Source organism: Gadus macrocephalus, chromosome 13 (assembly GCF_031168955.1).
Source record: "Gadus macrocephalus chromosome 13, ASM3116895v1".
In the NCBI taxonomy this organism is placed as follows: Eukaryota; Metazoa; Chordata; class Actinopteri; order Gadiformes; family Gadidae; genus Gadus; species Gadus macrocephalus.
Window position 1 is genome coordinate 10,250,861 of NC_082394.1, and position 17,664 is coordinate 10,268,524.

Consider the following 17,664-nt stretch of genomic DNA (forward strand, 5'->3'; position numbering starts at 1 on the left):
TGTGTGTGTGTGTGTGTGTGTGTGTGTGTGTGTGTGTGTGTGTGTGTGTGTGTGTGTGTGTGTGTGTGTGTGTGTGTGTGTGTGTGTGTGTGTGTGTGTGTGTGTGTGTGTGTGTGTGTGTGTGTGTGTGTGTGTGGGGGGGTTAATCTACATGTATATGGCTGGGACTGAGGAAGAGGGGGGGGGGGGGAGAGGTGTGATTAGCCTGGCCTGATCCCCTCAGAGCAGATGGTAGACTGTGGCTTACCTCGCTGTCCCAGGACTTTGGTGATGCGTCGCCCAATGTAGTAATGTTGAGAAGGAACAAAGTTAAAATAAGAGACCCTGAGGAATCATATCTACCAGCAGGACGGGTGAGTCTCCATTTTATGCTGTTTGGTGTTGTGGCCCAACTTGTGGTGATGATTTGAAGATGAAGGGCACAAAGATGGCTTTACCCTGTAGAGGACATCCAGGCAGATCACATGAGGCCGTGTGATAGATGCTACACGCCTTCATAGCATTGTATTGACACGATCCAAGATACCGTGGTGGATTTTCGTAAGGTCTCTGGTCCTTTAACACTAATATTGAAATATGAAATGTTAAATGTTAGGACAATACTCAATCCATGGGTTTTATGAAACAATACTACATCCATATATATGTGTTTGATCTTCTGCAACCATCCATGCATAACGACACACTAGGATCCAGGCAGGACTCGGGAGTCACGATGACCGGACGATGGAGGCTGTCCTTGGCTCTGCTGCTGCTCTGCGTGCAGTCGTCTCTCCCCTCGGTCCTGACCGCCGCGTCGTCCTACCAGTTCACAGCCTACAGGATGCAGCAGTACCACCTGGGCCAGCAGAAGCATGGTAAGGCTCCTGCAGTGAAGAGCCAGGACGGTGGATGGTGTCAGCTCCATCAAACAAACAGAATATATAAAGGATATAGTATTGTTTGGACATATGTCCCTGTATTTGGTACCGTCAGAGTCAGCGTTCAAATGTGCTAAAGGAAAGTGAAGCAATAAATGTTGGAGATTCACCAAATGGTTTTGTCATTGTAATCTTCAACTGTGATCTTCGTCCTCTCTGGCTTTGAAGGATAAATGATGATCAATGATCGATTTATCACCAAAAGGGGTGGAGAGCTTTTTGCTATCCACCCTTTAAAGGCATAGAAACAAAGAGCATTATTATTGAATTGAAAAGAAACAAATTATTCTGCTTTCCTGTATATTTGGATAAATGTTCTTTTATATTAATAAGTCTTCTCCTCACCTCTTCCACCTACCCGCTCTCAGGCTGTCGCGGGGCCATCGTGGTCGCAGAGGCCCGCTCGGCGGATGAACTGGTGCTGACCAGGCGCTGCGTCGTCATGAAGGTCTCGGACCTGACCACTGAGAAATACCTGGAGGCCCAGCGACAGAACGCTGCCGCCATCTTCATCCTGCTGCCCCAGAACACCTCCAACCTTCCACTCGACGCGGTGCAGGTGAGAACCCTGACTACATTAAAGTGCGCTCCACAACCTACTTCAGAGCACCTCTGCTACTGTATAACCCGCCATTCTAGTGGTTTCACCAAATTAATATTAAGGTAGAAATGTATAGCATCTGTTTATCCTAATTTGATTGTTCCTTTATCAATCATCGATAGCATTGATATTTATTACTCCGTGCATTTACTTTCAATATGTTAAGAAGCATAGAGTGAGGGAAGATGAAATACATATGTTTGTAGCCAACGGCTTGTTAATAGCGTGGCCGGTTCATTTGATCTGTTGTACTCCATCAGTCCTTCATGGTGAGTGAGAGCGAGGTGTTGCAGAGAGAGACCCTCATTCCTGTGTACGTGGTGCCTGAGGACGACCAGCTGCTCTGCATGTATGAAGAAGTCAAACAGGCCGCAGCCAGTCGAGCCTCCTCCATCTTCGTCCGAGGTGAGCGGGACCATTGGACGACTGATGATGGGTGACTGGTAGATGGATGGCTGGGGAATTGAATGAATTGATGGTAAATGGATGGATGGATGGATGAATGGAGGTATGTACAAATGGAGGGATGGTTGATTCAAATGTTAATATGACAAGCTTGAATTGATTTCCTTAGGTTTAAATGGATCAACTGACAAAGTGTATTATCATTACAAAAGCACAATACCCTCCATATTTAAAAGACAGAGACAGATGAGATAAACACAAACACAAACCCTAATGAGATGGGTGCAGTCCGTGTGTGCCACTGACACGATGCTCCGTGTGGTCGCCAGTCCTACGCAGCATGGTCACCGCCATGGGCTTTCAGATCCTGGTGGGCTCCAACAGCCCCATCAAGCCCATCACCGACAACACCTTAGTCACGCTGGAGGTGAGCGAAGAGCCCATTACTCCCAACACAATGATGGACGATCCAGGTGAAACGCCTTCCAAGCATCCGTTGCTTTGTTTTGTGGTTTCAGGGTGTTCTTCCTGGAGCAGGGCTGGATCTGCCCACCATCATCATCACCGCCCACTATGACTCCTACGGGCTTGCACCTGTGAGTCAATCAGCTGCCAAGCGGCACAAGTTTTTGTTATGAGCCGATTCGGCATTACATCATGTGCCGGAGAATCTGAATGTCACGTTCTCTACCACGTTGGAGGGCACAATATAAATCGATTGAGTTTTGAACTGTTAAATGATGCGTCAACAATTGATTTCATGATGAATGATTTAAGGAAAAACACATGTGTCGGCATTCATGTTGATCGAACAGCGATCCTTGTGTAGGTGCTTTTGTATGAATACATCGGTCTGTATGTGAATGCATACAGTGGCTGGCCCATGGAGCCGACTCAAATGGCAGTGGAGTGACCATTCTGTTGGAGCTGGCCCGGCTCTTCCAGAGGCTGTACAGCAACGCAAGCACCAGACCACAGTAAGATAAAAGGGAATTAGCAATGTGTTATAGTGCGATTATATTTAATCCAACTCCACTGCATTCAGTGAAACACAATGGAAAACACAACACAACAGTTAAAAGATGATTTGGTTCATTTGTGAACATAATGTTTAATGGGGGAAAAACACATTTTCCTGTTAAGCTGCTTTAATTGCATTGGCAATGGGTTTCATTAATGCAGCCATTTGTTGTATTTCTAGGTATAATTTGATGTTCTCCTTGACTGGAGGAGGCAAGTACAACTTTCTGGGAACCAAAAAGTGGATTGAGGAGAATCTGGACCATGCTGGTAAAACTTTATCTTATTTCCTTCATACAGAACTAACCAGAGATCAATAGATGATACTTCTTGTGTACTGTAGTTCTGCCCCTTATGCATTGTAGTGTGTCAGACATATGTAAGGTAAGCTACATTTGCAATCAATCATTTGAATAGAGGCATCCACACCTCCAGGCTCAAGCATAGAGCGCCAGTGTTAAGGACATCCGCTTCCATCCGCTTGCACATGTTAATCAATGTGCGTAGGCCTTAAGACCTAGTACACACAGATTGAAATCCAACACATTAATCACACTCACGACTTGACTGACGACATGTTTCCGTCCAATCAGAGTCCAGCCTACTGCATGACAACGTGGCCTTCGTGCTGTGTTTGGACACCCTGGCCAACAGCGATGCGCTCTACATGCACGTGTCCCGCACTCCTAGACCAGACTCTCCCATGCATTCTTTCATCCAACATCTGGAGGAGGTAACATCCCTACGGTCACGTAGTTTCACCAATGAGTGATCTCTCACTGCCCAACGGTCACCGGCATCTGTCTCTCTGTGTGTGTGTGTGTGTGTGTGTGTGTGTGTGTGTGTGTGTGTGTGTGTGTGTGTGTGTGTGTGTGTGTGTGTGTGTGTGTGTGTGTGTGTGTGTGTGTGTGTGTGTGTGTGTGTGTGTGTGTGTAGGTGGTGTCTTCCAGGTTTCCCTGGGTAGGACTGGAGATGGTCCATAAGAAGATCAACCTGGTGGAGTCGACAGTAGCCTGGGAGCATGAGCGCTACTCCCTGCGCAGAATCCCAGGGTTCACTCTGTCTCACCTGGAAGACCCCAAGTCGGAGCTGCGAGGGTCCATACTAGATACCATGTGAGTGCCGATTGAACACACTGATTGTTCAGGCTTGTTTACCTTTGGAGAGGCCACACTAGATGAGCGTGACTCTGATTGTGTTGGTGACGGATGAATTCTGACTGACAGGTCACAGGTGGACTTCAGGAAACTGAAACGCAACGGGGTTATTATTGCAGAATCCCTGGCCAGGTTCATGTTTAATCTCTCAGACAAGGTGAGATCTTACCAACATGCAGACATTCATGCAGACATGCACACAACCATAGAACTGCAAGCACACACACACTCACTCCCTCACTCACACACACACACACACACACACACACACACACACACACACACACACACACACACACACACACACACACACACATGCACACGCACGCACACACACACTTTCACTCATACACTAAATGCTACTTCTTGGAAATGTGCAGTGTTCTTGATTATATACAAGCTACAACTCTCACTGTCGTCATCTAGGGTACACCAAAAGAAGTGCAAGTGTTCAAGGGTCACATGGTGAGGACTCTTTTACTTTCCTCTAGTATTGCTTTACTGCTGTTAAATGTTGTTTGTGTACAATTATTGAAGGGGGTCTTTAGGTTACATTCTACGAATGAATTCAATTTTCGTTAGATAGATGCCTTCACACTGTCTGAGCCATTTTTTAAATACCTACGTCCTGTGTACAAACAATATTGAATACAGAGTTACAAGGGCTTCATTAAAATATATGTTTTGAAAGACGTGTTAAAATTGATTGTTAGCGATTCATATTTTTAATCACTGGGTTATTCAATTTGGTAAACAAATTCATAAAAGTAGTGAAACAGACCAGGGCTTCCACTATCCGCGAATACTTGAAGGTTAATTGTTGGGTCTGCATCCACCTGCAGGACTTCCAGGACAGCCGTCTGTCCAGCCTCATGTCCATCCTGACGTCTGTCCCGCGGGCCACCCAGCTGCTGGACAAGGAGCCCAGACAAATGCTGCTGGTCAACTCTCTGGAGCACGAGTTCAGGCGATACCTGCTGCAAGTCCACAGGCACACCTTCCGGCAGGACAAAAGGTACTGTCTGTCTGTCTGTCTGTCTGTCTGTCTGTCTGTCTGTCTGTCTGTCTGTCTGTCTGTCTGTCTGTCTGTCTGTCTGTCCGTCCGTCCGTCCGTCCGTCCGTCCGTCCGTCCGTCCGTCCGTCCGTCCGTCCGTCCGTCCGTCCGTCCGTCCGTCCGTCCGTCCGTCCGTCCGTCCGTCCGTCCGTCCGTCCGTCCGTCCGTCCGTCCGTCCGTCCGTGAGGGTGTGATTGTGTACGTGAGGGTGTGATTGTGATTGTGTACGTGAGGGTGTGATTGTGATTGTGTACGTGAGGGTGTGATTGTGTACGTGTACGTGAGGGTGTGATTGTGTACGTGTTTGTGTGTGTGTGTTTGGGCACTCAAACATACATGTGCACGCACATCAACACAGTCTTTTATATAGACCTATGCTATTTAATCAAAATTTAATAATATAGTAATACAATTACAATATTTAATCTGAAATCAGTGTTAACTAATGTCTTTCTTACAGGGATCCTGAAATGACCTTTTTCGACCAAATGAATCAGCCAGTGATGATGTACAGGTAAAATAACACACTGTCCGTACTCTAAGGGCTGAATCTACACAGATAAATACACAGTACACTGTCCTAGGGGTGAATATATACATATAAGTATACACTTTCCTGTCCATACTGTAAGGGGTGAATCTATACAAATAGATACATACCGTCCAAACTGTAATTGGTGAGCCTAAACATATGAATGCATACTGTCCTTACTGTAAGGCATGAACCTGAACAAATCCTCCCGTTTTCTTCAACCAGAGTGAAACCAGCGGCCTTTGACCTCTTCCTGGGGGGATGCATTGCGGCCTACCTGGGGATAGTGTACTACGCCATCCAGGTGTGCCTACTTTTGCTTCTGTTGCTCAGATTGATTAAATCAAACCATATTGTCTGGTTAATTCTGTTTTTTGCTTGTGCAGATGCCAAAATCAACAAAATAGACACTTAAAGCAAACAGATCAAACCCCATTGTCTTGTTAATTGGCTAGCTCATTAATTAGTTAGCTGTTCAAGCATACGCATTTTCTAGTGGCATCTGCTGGTGCTGATGCCAAAATCACTAACAGATCATGTGCATGTGTGTTTGTGCATTTCTCCTACAGAATTTTGGCTACCTCTACACAAAACTCAAGTCTGTATTAAAAACCAAGCATGCTTGATGTTGGTTGGATGAGTGTTGGTCTTTGAGTTCTGGGACTGTGACCAGCGCTTTGAAGTCTGAGGAAACGGCCTGCTTCTGTCCCTGTTGGGCTCAGCTGGTCCACCTAATGAGGAGACCATGAAAGGGAACCCGAGTTAATATACATCCTATGTAATGCATGCATCCTATGTAAATTACAATTTGAATGAGAAAAGTAATTTGAATTTGAATCAAAGACTCCAGAATACGATCTTTGTACTTGTGTTTTACATTGTATGGTCTTTTACTATTTTACATTAAACAATGAATGCATCTTTAGAAACTGTTCAATTGATTGTCACGTGTATTAAGAAAAGGGAAATTAAAACCGGTAAGCATGAAAACTCAGAAACTAGACTATAACATGTGAAATCAAAGCGACCAACACAATAGGTCACAGCGATCTTATATCCTCCCTCACACCCCTTCATCTGACTTGCGCTGTGCGGTTGCTATCGCCCGCCTTGGCCCGCCCTCCCTCCTACTGTACATCTGTTGCCTTGGACCTGACTGGAGTTTGGCTGTTAAACATGCCAGCGAGCCACTGTAGGGGGACAAACAGCCTGGTGCTGTCACAGAGACCCTGGGGGGGGGAAATGGACGCAAGAGACATGAAGCTTGGTGAATTATTGATGGACTGGAGCCACGTTCACTGTGAATATGTGAGATGGCCCTGGTTGTGTGTGTGTGTGTGTGTGCGGATGGAACAATCGCTTTGCTGTGATAAGATTGATTACGTATTAAGTGCTAGATGGCCAAGGGGACTGAGGAAGGGGTGCTGGTGTGTGTTTTAAAGGGGCCGTGCAGAAGGCTTGATAAGACCTGGATGGGAGAGCGCGCTGAGCGGCTCTGTAATGGATAGTGAACCTGCATCGGTCCCTGCAGGGGAGGCCCCCGGCTCAATCAACTGGACTGTGGGGGGAGGTTAGCATGTGGGCGCTCAGGTAGCAGGGAGGGATGTTCTGGTTCAACCGACTCCTCTCAGTGCCACCAAGACCACATACCGACCAGCTGCTGATTAAATCAAAAGATTTTTGGATAAAACCACATATTTGCGATAAAAAAACCGCTATTGGCAACGTGTAGATCAGTAGTTTTAATGATGAATTTATTATACACCAGTGATATTCTGCATGGGAAACAAAACACAATCCAGAACTACTTTTAGTGGATACAAAAAGAACCCATCACAACAACAGCATAGAGGCAGAGGTTGACAGGTGAGACTTGAAACAGGAGGGGCTAGCAGGTGACCAGAGAGGAGAGAGAGAGCGGGGGGGGGGGGGGGGGGGGGGGGGTTGCCACTGACCTTCGAGTGGCAAAGTTAAAGCAGATCGTGGAGCAGACGTGGACGGTTGGTTCTCCAGGGAACGGTGAGAAAAGATGAGTCCTCAGCACCTCATCAGCACATACTCGGAGCAGTTTGTCCCCCCCGGCGGAGGGAAGCCGGCTGTACCTCGGCCGTCGTCCCCTAGCCGTAGGAACAACCCCCACCCACGGCCGGTAAGAACACAGCCGAATGGCTTCTTAGGACTTATATAATACAAGGTCTGCAGTTGTTGTTTTCTTTACCATTTTAATTTTTTATTTTAAATATTTAACAAGTTGACATACCGGAGACAATTACATTTTTATAAAAAGTATATCTATTTTTTTAAATCATCGAAACAGACATATATATCAATTACTTTTTTTTAAACTTTTTATAGGAAAATGCATGTGTTTAAATAAAGGCAGTCAGTGAACTGACCCAATTAGGTCACCTTTTGTTATTGTTTCAGCCTATCACGTTGCTGTTGGTCTGTAAACAAGAGCCGATCCTCTCGTAGTAATTGGCCGGTGACCGCTAACTGGGTTGAGCTGTACAGGGTGAAAGCTGTGTTGCATCCATTATTCACTACTTCCTCTCGGACTATTTTCCTTCCTGCAATGGGTCAAACAGCCTGAACCACAACTAGTGTAAATACTAACAGAAAAGATAGCATCTCACGGTCTTTGAAGAGGACCTCCAAGATGCCATTTGTTATATATTTCAGCAAATAATATAGGCCTACGGAGAAATGTGAAACGTTGATGTTACAAAAGAAGGGTCACATTCTGTTTAATGAATTTTAAACAGCCTACATTTTTATTTAAATGTTTTTGGGAGAAAAGTTCATAATTTATTCATCATTGTGTCATTATTATTATTATTATTATTATTATTATTATTATTATTATTATTATTATTACTGCTAGTAGTAGTAGCAATGAATGGCGATTATTATTATACAACAATTGCTCTTTTAATTATCTTTGGTGGTCTCTGTTATCCTTTTCCCTCTCGTTCATCAAGGACTTCCTGGTCCCTCTGCCACTGCTCTCCAGCTCGAGGTCACCAAGGGCATCAGTAAACGCTGTTCCTTTCGTGGGCCGACCCTTATTCCCTCCAGTGAGATACCTGTCCTTTCAAGGTACCTCCACTATAACTTCATTATATTATCGCAATTGCTCCTATATCTGCATTAATTTTACGTCACCATTAATAACCATCTACCAAAAGTAGTCATTTTGGCAGATGTAAAGTAATATGCAATTATAGCATGTTCTAAATCGAAATGATCTAAAGTCACAAGTTAATATCCTTATAAATGGCTCTATAGAAATGTGGCTTCTGTATGACTTGTACGACTCTTGCTTCTGTCTCAGAGACCAGACCTGACATCGGTCAAACTCGCAAATTACCACGCATATCTTTCATCGGTTCATCAGCAACTCTGCCCTCTGCTGGTGGATTTCAGAAAATTCAGTCGACAGCTGCTGGAATAGACAGTCAAGCATACACAAGCATCATAAGGTATAAATAAAGAATCTGCTGCATCATGTCTACCAGGTTTTATTTTGGGGTAGATTGCTGTGCTGTATGGTTGTGAATGCATTTAGAAAAGTATCTGTAAATATGTGCCAGAGGTTTTTTTTCATTATTTATCTAAGTCAGAAGGCCAGAAGTGCACACATTTCAAGGGTCAAGGAGTTATGGATAGAATAGGATAGGATATAGGTTAAACATGCATCATTTTGAACCCTTATATTCGATTCACACTGATGTAGCCTACATTGTTTGCATCGTGTTATCTCACGAGGTAGCCTATCCTAAAGTAAATCATTGTCATGTCACGCAGTTTGTTAATTCTGTTGAGCCAAGTTAATATCACTCATGTCACTCATTCACTTTCTGTTTTATTTTGTAGTTCCCTTTTCCCTCTCGTTTCAGGCACTTGACTTTCTCAACTGTGATTGCCTCCCCGGTCTCTGATTCGTCTCACCTGTGTTCCCCTCCCTCATGTATAAATAGCCCTTGTTTTCCTTTGTCTAATGTCAGTTCGTCTTGCGTCCCCAGCGTATTGTCAAGCCTCAGGATTTGTTAGTTTTTTACACTTGCAGATACTACTGTATTTAACTGTGTTTTGTATACTCCTAAGCGAGCACCTTTTGGTTATAGTTTTGTATCCTCCATGAGAGCGTTAACGCTCTCATGGAGGATCATTTACTCTCTTGGTAGATAGAATAGAAAACAATCATTGTTTCTGACAGGCAAATGTCAGCCTCCAACTCCCAGAGGAGGCTGCAATCTACCAACTCTCCTGCGGCACAACATAATCACAAACCACAACCATACTGGCGCTCCAACACGCTGGATTCATGGTAATAAAAATTACTATAACTTTACAGTCATGACAAGTGACCATTTGTTATGTTTTTTTCCACAATGTTTTTTTTTCAAATGTTTTTATTTTAACAGTGCTGGATACAGCTGCTTCAATGTAGTCAAGCCCTTCCAGGCCGGGCACTTCATCATACACCCCGAGTTTGTATCGGAGAACCTACGCCCTGCGAACTTCGGGAATATCAACAACAAATGTTATTAGATATTCTAGCTGTATAAAAGTATGGTTGTCTAATAAACCCTATGATTTTGTGCGTGGATATTTTAAATTTATATTTATCTATATAGAGATTAATCTGTCAGACCCTATGCTGCCACACCCTTTCCAACGTCCCTTGCAAAAGGCATAGATCCCTTTGTCTCAAAATAAAAGTCTGAAACAATACCAACTTTAAAAAAAGTACTTAATTTAACCCGATCGTGGTCGATTAATATTTAGAGTGTGGTCTCCTTCTGGAATATTTATGTTCTCAAAACAGATGAACTAATGAACTACATTTCCCATCGTCGTGCGTCTTAAGTTGAAGCGGCTATTTTGTGAGTCAGTGGGCGTGCGCGAGGCGCGCCAGCACAGCAGAGCATTCTTCGGGGCGGCCAGTTCTCGGAACTGTGCCAGAAGACTTCTGCGACTGCGAGAGAGGAGCTCACTGGGTAAGCATGGTCTTGAAAAGTACAATTAAATCTAAACTAGCTGATAACAGCTTATCAAATTAAAATAATATGTTTTTCCCCGAGCCTACGTGTAGCATGGACATTCACTTAATGCCATAAGTCAATGCATTTAGACGCCTTTTTTTGTGTATGGAGAAAGAACAGTGTTCAACACTTTGGGAGTGTGCACACATGATTTAGCCCAACGATTTGTTAGCGCTTCAATGTTTATCGAGATGTGATTGTGAATACCCTGCTACTATTCTCCTATACCATAAGCCATTATCCAACACTTCTTTAATAGCAAAGCCATTACGATTTTAAAATACAAAAAAGTCCTCAGGATCTGGTTGTGTCATCAAGTTTTGTGTACCATGGAGCAATAACTCGTGCTTATATTTTACTACTGTACTATTTCTGTATCCTAAATTCACTGTTGCAACATGTAGGCCTGTATGGACCCTTATACACATGCCCGTACGTTTGGAGCTTCTGGTCATATTCCCATGTCTGTTTTATGTCATATCAGCAATTCTCTGTTTGTTTTTTGTGCGTCTCTGAATAGTTAAAGTATCAGCAGTATGCCAATAATCTTTCCCTGAGATCTAGAAGGACTAAATATGCCCATATGGGTGCTTTTTCCCCTCATAAAGCTCCAAATCACATACAACGTATGGATTAGATTAGATTGTATTTTAAGTTACATCCAGTCTTGTATAGGCCTAGGCTTCCTAAAAAAGGGAAGTAATTCACATTATAAAATGCAATGTAAATATAACCCTGCAATATAAGCCAGGCAGCGATGGAAAACAGACATTTTACTGATAAAGTTTACTTTATCACTCCTGACCTGTTGTGATGCGCAAAGTCAATACAGAGGCTGGTTGAACACAGTATTAGTCCACTGGTTTGCTAATTAACAGTGAACATCCTTTAATATCGACCCCTGTGGCTTTGGAAAGATCAAGGGGGGGGGGGGGACAGATTTCAATTTATTCTCCTACCCTGCATCCTATCTAATCCACTTTGTTAACGGCAATAACCAAATTAACATCGGCCATGAAGTTTAGTTCTCTATCCTTACTACCGTAATAGGATGAGGTCTAGTTTGTTAGTACAGTATATGTCTTCAGTGACTTGACTACGTGCTGTAGTGGGTCTTTCTTGTATTGTAGTTTTTGTTGTGTAGTATATTTGCTGTACAACTCTTTTGGATATTTGAAGGAGTTGAAAGGCTTTCCCCATGTGTGGTACATGTCTGTTTGATGGAGTATGCAGGTTTGTGTGCTGTGTACACTCCGCTCCCTCTTCAACCTTGGGTCTAAGGTCTAGCACTTTCTCTGTTACCTCACTCCACTTCCCTACATACAAATGAGCCTTGCAGTTCAATACAACCACTACATTACAATGCCTGCAGTGAAGTATCCTTTCTTCCCTCAGCTAGACAACTGCTTTGCTTTGCTTTTAAATTTGTTGTTTTTTTAAAGCAAAAACAAATTTTGGATGTCTGTTTGCTAAAATGCTTCCAGGAGTGTTTAAAGATCATTAAAGCAAAGAAAAAATAGATGTTATTGTCAAGTGAAGCTTGGAATAGCATTGAGCAGCCAATTCTGTCTGTGCCCATAGACTACTAATGTCTTGGGTATTCATAATGCTGTCTGAAGTGAATACTATTGTGTTCTTGAGTTGTTGCTTTGGTGTTCATATTAAAAACAAATGTGCTTTAAATGTTGGGTGAACATTAGGGCTTCCTTGAAGCAGCACGCCACCAATAACAATTTCATTAGACACCAATAATCCAAATATTTATTCAGACAACTGATTGGAATAGGACAATTAGGCTGAGCACAACAGAGAAACATTAGCACTTAATTGCCATCATGTTTTTTTTTTTTATGCTTATCTTTTCTCTTCTCTCTCTCCCCCTGTCCCTGTCCCTCTCTCCCTTTCTCAAATACTATGGACAGGTAAGCAATTAAATAACGTTGATATCAGCACCAAACAAAAGACAAACTACAAATCCCACACCGTCAAACCTCAAAGCCATGTCGGTGTCAAGCAAAGCTGAGCTGTAGAACAACATCTTCTGGAAACCACTGAGGACCAGAAAACATGTATCAGGTGGTACCTGGAGGAGCCGGGGGCACCATCACCGATGTGATCCCTAAGCAGAAGCTCACCAAGGACTCTCGGCCTCTAGTGGGTGCTGGGATCATCGGCTTGGTGCTGGTGATATCAGCAGTGACTGCGTGGTGCTACTACATCGCTTCGCTCCGCAAAGCTGAGCTGCTTAAGACTCAGCTGCTGGACCTGAACAAAGATGGGTACATCATCCGAAACCAACAAGGGTCCATTGTCTTCAGAATGGATTTCAGGTTTGTGGGATTGATCAGTTGTGTGGTTATGATTGTTTAATGCCTATAACCCATAATATGGAGTTGATGCAGTTGATCAGTTTTATTGATTCCATATTAACACAGTATTATCACTGTATAGTCATTTAAGTTGTAATCCTTGATTGACAGCCAAAATGTTCCAGGTGAAGTTTCTTCCTGATTTGGCTCAAAGTGTCGCCCTAATGGCTTAATCTGTCATGTGTCAGCATTTCTAATGATTCCTACGTTTCTTGCAGGTCAGGCACTCTGGATTTAGATTCTTGCTCTAAGGAGGGTGAGATGCTGAGCTGCGACCGCACCACCGACCGGAAGCTGAACTTCTTCATCGAGACCGTGCGTCCCAAGGACACGGTCCAGTGCTACCGCGTGCGCTGGGAGGAACTGGCCCCTGACATTCCCGTTGAACATGCCATGACCTACAAATTTGCACACTGGTACGGTGGTGCATTGTCTGCCATTCAACACTGGCCTATAGCCCTTTCTGGTCAACAGTCTCCCAAGCCATTTGTCACCAGTGACATCATCTCCCACCGGGATGAATTTGGTGGGATTTTAGAGAGTTACTGGTTGTCGTCCAACGCCACGGCCATCAAAATCAATAACTCTGTGCCCTTTCACCTGGGTTGGAATGATACAGAGAGGACCATGTACTTCCAGGCGCGGTACCACAACACTCCCTTCAAGCCGAACCCAGGTGAGGAACCCCGTGCTGAACTCAGCTACAGAGTGTGTGTGGGTCTGGACGTGACCTCCATGCATAAGTACATGGTGCGCCGGTATTTTAACAAACCAAACAAAGTGCCGGCCAAAGCCATGTTCCGCCATCCGCTCTGGTCCACCTGGGCGCTGCATAAGACTGACGTAGACCAAGAGAAGCTCTTGGCTTACGCTGCAAACATCCGCAAGTATGGCTTCAACTGCAGTCACCTGGAGCTGGACGACCGCTACACCAGTCGCTACGGGGAGTTCCAGTTCGACCCGGTCAAGTTTCCCAACGCCTCAGCCATGTTCCAAAAGCTGAAAACAGATAAGTTCCTGGTGTCCCTGTGGACTCACCCCTTTGTGAACTATGATTCTGCCACATTCCACACCTGTGTGGAGAGAGGGCTGTTAGTCATGGAGCCCACGGGCGGACTGCCGGCCTTGGTCCGCTGGTGGAATGGGATTGGAGGCATTTTAGACTTCACAAATCAAGAAGCCCGGGATTGGTTTGCCTCCCATTTGCGTGCATTGCGCTCAAAGTATGGGATCTCGTCTTTCAAATTTGACGCCGGTGAGACTAATTATCTCCCCTGGAAGTTCAGCACCAGAAATCACATTCGGGACCCCAGCACTTTCACCAGACGCTACACCGAGATGGCAATCCCCTACAACGACCGGGCCGAGCTGCGTAGCGGATACCAATCCCAGAACATATCATGCTTTTTCAGGCCCATCGACAGGGACTCAGTGTGGGGATACGAAATGGGACTGAAATCTCTCATCCCCACGGTCCTCACTATCAGCATCCTCGGCTATCAGTTCATTCTGCCAGACATGATTGGCGGCAACGCCTACCGGAACCGCACCGATGGCAACGGCGTGCTGCCCGACCGAGAGCTCTACATCCGCTGGCTGGAGCTGTCGGCATTCATGCCCTCAATGCAGTTCTCCATTCCCCCCTGGGAGTACGACAACGAGGTGGTGGAGATCGCTCGTAAGTACACGGCCCTCCACGAGAGCCTGGTGGCGCCCCGGGTCCTTGAGCTGGCGGGGGAGGTGCTGGACACCGGGGACCCCATCATACGGCCCTTGTGGTGGATCGCCACGGGGGACGAGACAGCCTATAAGATTGACTCTCAGTTCCTGATTGGGGATGACCTCATGGTGGCTCCGGTGCTGGAGCCGGGGAAGCAGGAAAGGGATATCTACCTCCCCGCCGGCCGCTGGCGGAGCTACAAGGGAGAAAGGTTTGATATCAAAGAGCCGCTGCATCTCACCGACTATCCCGTAGACCTTGATGAAATTGCTTACTTTCTCTGGGTTTAGCTTATAGAGACTGGCAGGGCCTTGGGGGAATAAGTTTAGCTAATGCTCTGTCTGGCTGTGGAAACAAGATTAATCTGCTTTTCTGTTACCCTGGGATATCGAATGTTCGATTAAGTCGTTGAACATTTGTGGACAATTTTTAACCTACAGGCCTTAATTGATGCATGGACAGCCTTCTGTCACAGGTGACACCTTAATGGTATTTTTCTAACTTCCCTATTGACAATAACACATGTGGATATCTTAAGTGACCTCTCTGAATTGCAACATTCTTTGAATAACAATGTTTGTGAATTAATAAGGGAATTGTTTTTGTGTGTTCGGTGAAGATATCAACCTGTGGGCTTTTCTTTTGTTGTAATAGGGATTTGCTGTGGAAATTATCCTACCCTAAAGTAAGGGAGACTGAGAATTTTTCTAGGCAGTGTACCATTTAATATATGGTTCTACAAAAAAGTGACCAATTAATACACAGCATTCTTAGAAGGTCTGACTAATAACTTTTGAACTAACATTTTCGACAGCTAACATTGAGAGGCCCAGCCACCTGTCTGGTGCGTGAACCCATGTGGTGCTTGCTTTAGGGATGCTTGGTATGTCCTTGTATGGTCCTTGTGTTGCTGCTGTGTGTTGGAGATGTCTAGGAAGTGAGGTGTATATACGTATAAACTAGGGATGAGTCGGTCGCGACCGATTCGTTCACAACGAACGAATCCCGAAGGTGAACGACAAGAACTGGTTCCCCAAAACAAGAGAACTGGTTCTTTGATTCTTTTTTTTTTAACATAAAACAAAAGACACCTGTGAGATTCCCTGTCAAATGACGTAATCTGACGTAACGAATGAATCGTTATAGTGAACTGAACTGAAAGAACTGATTCCCGGAAAATAATCATTTTGCCCATCCCTAGTATAAACAGTAGAACAGAGGCAGACATTCAGCAGAATGGTGTCGCGAGACAAATGAAAAGGAAGCCGCATTGAATTGTATTGAATTAGATTGAATATGAGCAAACGTTGAATAAATAACTAAGAATATCGTTATTTATATAAACATACAAATTATTCTAACAGAATAAAGTCTGGTGTATGATTCAAAGTGCTGAATTGAATTCAAATGTATTTAACATATTCACCCAGGCTCAATAAAATACAATTGTTATCCTCTTCTATTATAGCCCTAGTTTGAATATAGTTTTAATAGACACACAGTTGTGTTTTTTTGCATGAATACTTAAAGAAGGGAAAATGTAAACTGTGAAAGATGACATAAGACATTTTAATGTTTGTTTTTATTTTGACTTAATCTTTTGTAAATGTCATCCATTCAAATATTACTGAAATCAATGTCTTTAATGTTTAAGGCAGGTATAATCAAATGAGAACTGAATTTTTCTACTACAAAACTTAAATCAGAAATTCTCAGTTTAACTGAATATCTTATTTCTCTTCCTAGTTCTCTGTTGTATCTTGTTGATGAAGCGTCAACACTTAACCGGTCAAGTCTTATATTTAAACTTCCATGCACTTATCTTGTTGGAGAATTTGCACAGATTTTGTTATGATGTTCTCAGGAAACTTCCATGGTACCCTCAGGCTTTGCGGTGTTTTCAGTGTGTCTACAGTCTAACTGTTATTCTTAATAATTATTAAGTTATATTATTAGTGTGATATCATCTTGAACTTAAAGGTAGTAAGAATGATTTCAAGTACAAATACATCTAAAAAATTCTGATTGTCTCCCTTAAGATAATTCTCATCATGTATCCTTTACTTATATTTGACTGATTTAGAAACGAGTTTCAGTGTATTTGTATTCCAAGAAAGGTATTTCTCCAGCGGTTTAGATCTGTCTTAACAGCTTGGTTAAGCATCAGCTTATCACGTCATATGCAGTGCTCTTCTCTCTGTGCCTTTGTGGTTACCACTTATTTATAGCTGTTGTTTCTCAGTTACTCTAGGCTGTGGCAAATGTCCAAGACTATTCATGTCTCTAGCAGCCTTGCTTCATGACAGGATTCAGTGTCTGTATCATTGACTAAGTCTGTCTTAGCTCTGGCTTTTAACTTGCATGATGGGTTATTCTCCTTGTCTTAACTTTTTTTTTCTTTTCCTCTGACACTATTTGTCTATCACATTTTTCTCTATATTCAGGTATAGTGACTCTTGACATTTTATGTCAATCTTTGTTGCCTACACTAATAATAAAAAAAGAAAAAATGTTCAAGATGGGATTGTCCTTAATTTACTTAGTGATTGAACACGACTACTTATTCTAAAGCGTATCGTTTATCAGAATGAGCAGTCTTATATTTATTTTTATGATGGCCTTTAGTTTAAGTTCAAATAAAACAATTTGCTTTGACATTCAGAAATAACAATATAATATCTAGCCTATTTTTTAAAGCAGTGCATGCATCCAAGGGCAGTTATATATTAAACAACAACGATAAGCGAGCTGGTAATCGTATCTCATGAGTCTGCAAGTGTGCGTTGATCGATTCACAAGAGAAATTAAATGACTTTTTTGGACTAGCGAAACTGTGAT

At 43.5% G+C, this 17,664-nt stretch overlaps 2 protein-coding genes across 3 annotated transcripts; both read left to right on the forward strand.

Annotated features, from left to right (window-relative positions):
* The first annotated feature begins 194 nt into the window (after positions 1-194).
* Positions 195-6,618, forward strand: zgc:109965 (Nicalin-1-like). 2 transcript variants are annotated; one of them, XM_060069813.1, is made up of 16 exons: positions 195-353; positions 690-857; positions 1,289-1,479; positions 1,782-1,926; positions 2,256-2,353; positions 2,445-2,522; positions 2,800-2,903; positions 3,128-3,216; positions 3,540-3,679; positions 3,883-4,061; positions 4,173-4,260; positions 4,530-4,568; positions 4,946-5,118; positions 5,618-5,671; positions 5,915-5,993; positions 6,259-6,618. In XM_060069813.1, the coding sequence occupies exons 2-16, from the start codon at positions 716-718 to the stop codon at positions 6,313-6,315; spliced, it is 1,656 nt and encodes a 551-aa protein (XP_059925796.1). In that variant the 5' UTR covers positions 195-353; positions 690-715; the 3' UTR covers positions 6,316-6,618. The 2 variants fall into 2 exon arrangements, 1 of the variants encoding a protein (XP_059925796.1); XR_009528732.1 differs by lacking the exon at positions 6,259-6,618 and having other exon boundaries at positions 5,618-5,761; positions 5,810-5,936.
* A 1,012-nt stretch (positions 6,619-7,630) lies between these two features.
* On the forward strand, positions 7,631-17,343 carry myorg (myogenesis regulating glycosidase (putative)). The gene is made up of 7 exons (XM_060069812.1): positions 7,631-7,838; positions 8,671-8,788; positions 9,024-9,171; positions 9,909-10,019; positions 10,117-10,692; positions 12,660-13,067; positions 13,325-17,343. Exons 6-7 carry the CDS (start codon positions 12,805-12,807, stop codon positions 15,114-15,116), a joined length of 2,055 nt encoding a protein of 684 aa, XP_059925795.1. The 5' UTR covers positions 7,631-7,838; positions 8,671-8,788; positions 9,024-9,171; positions 9,909-10,019; positions 10,117-10,692; positions 12,660-12,804; the 3' UTR covers positions 15,117-17,343.
* The last annotated feature ends 321 nt before the right edge of the window (positions 17,344-17,664 follow it).

Coding starts and splice junctions, on each gene's coding strand:
- zgc:109965 (XM_060069813.1), top strand. CDS start 716: ATGACCGGACGATGGAGGCTGTCCTTGGCTCTGCTGCTGCTCTGCGTG. Junction 2,354..2,444: donor ACACCTTAGTCACGCTGGAG/GTGAGCGAAGAG, acceptor TTGTGGTTTCAG/GGTGTTCTTCCTGGAGCAGG. Junction 4,062..4,172: donor GGGTCCATACTAGATACCAT/GTGAGTGCCGAT, acceptor TCTGACTGACAG/GTCACAGGTGGACTTCAGGA.
- myorg (XM_060069812.1), top strand. CDS start 12,805: ATGTATCAGGTGGTACCTGGAGGAGCCGGGGGCACCATCACCGATGTG. Junction 13,068..13,324: donor GTCTTCAGAATGGATTTCAG/GTTTGTGGGATT, acceptor CGTTTCTTGCAG/GTCAGGCACTCTGGATTTAG.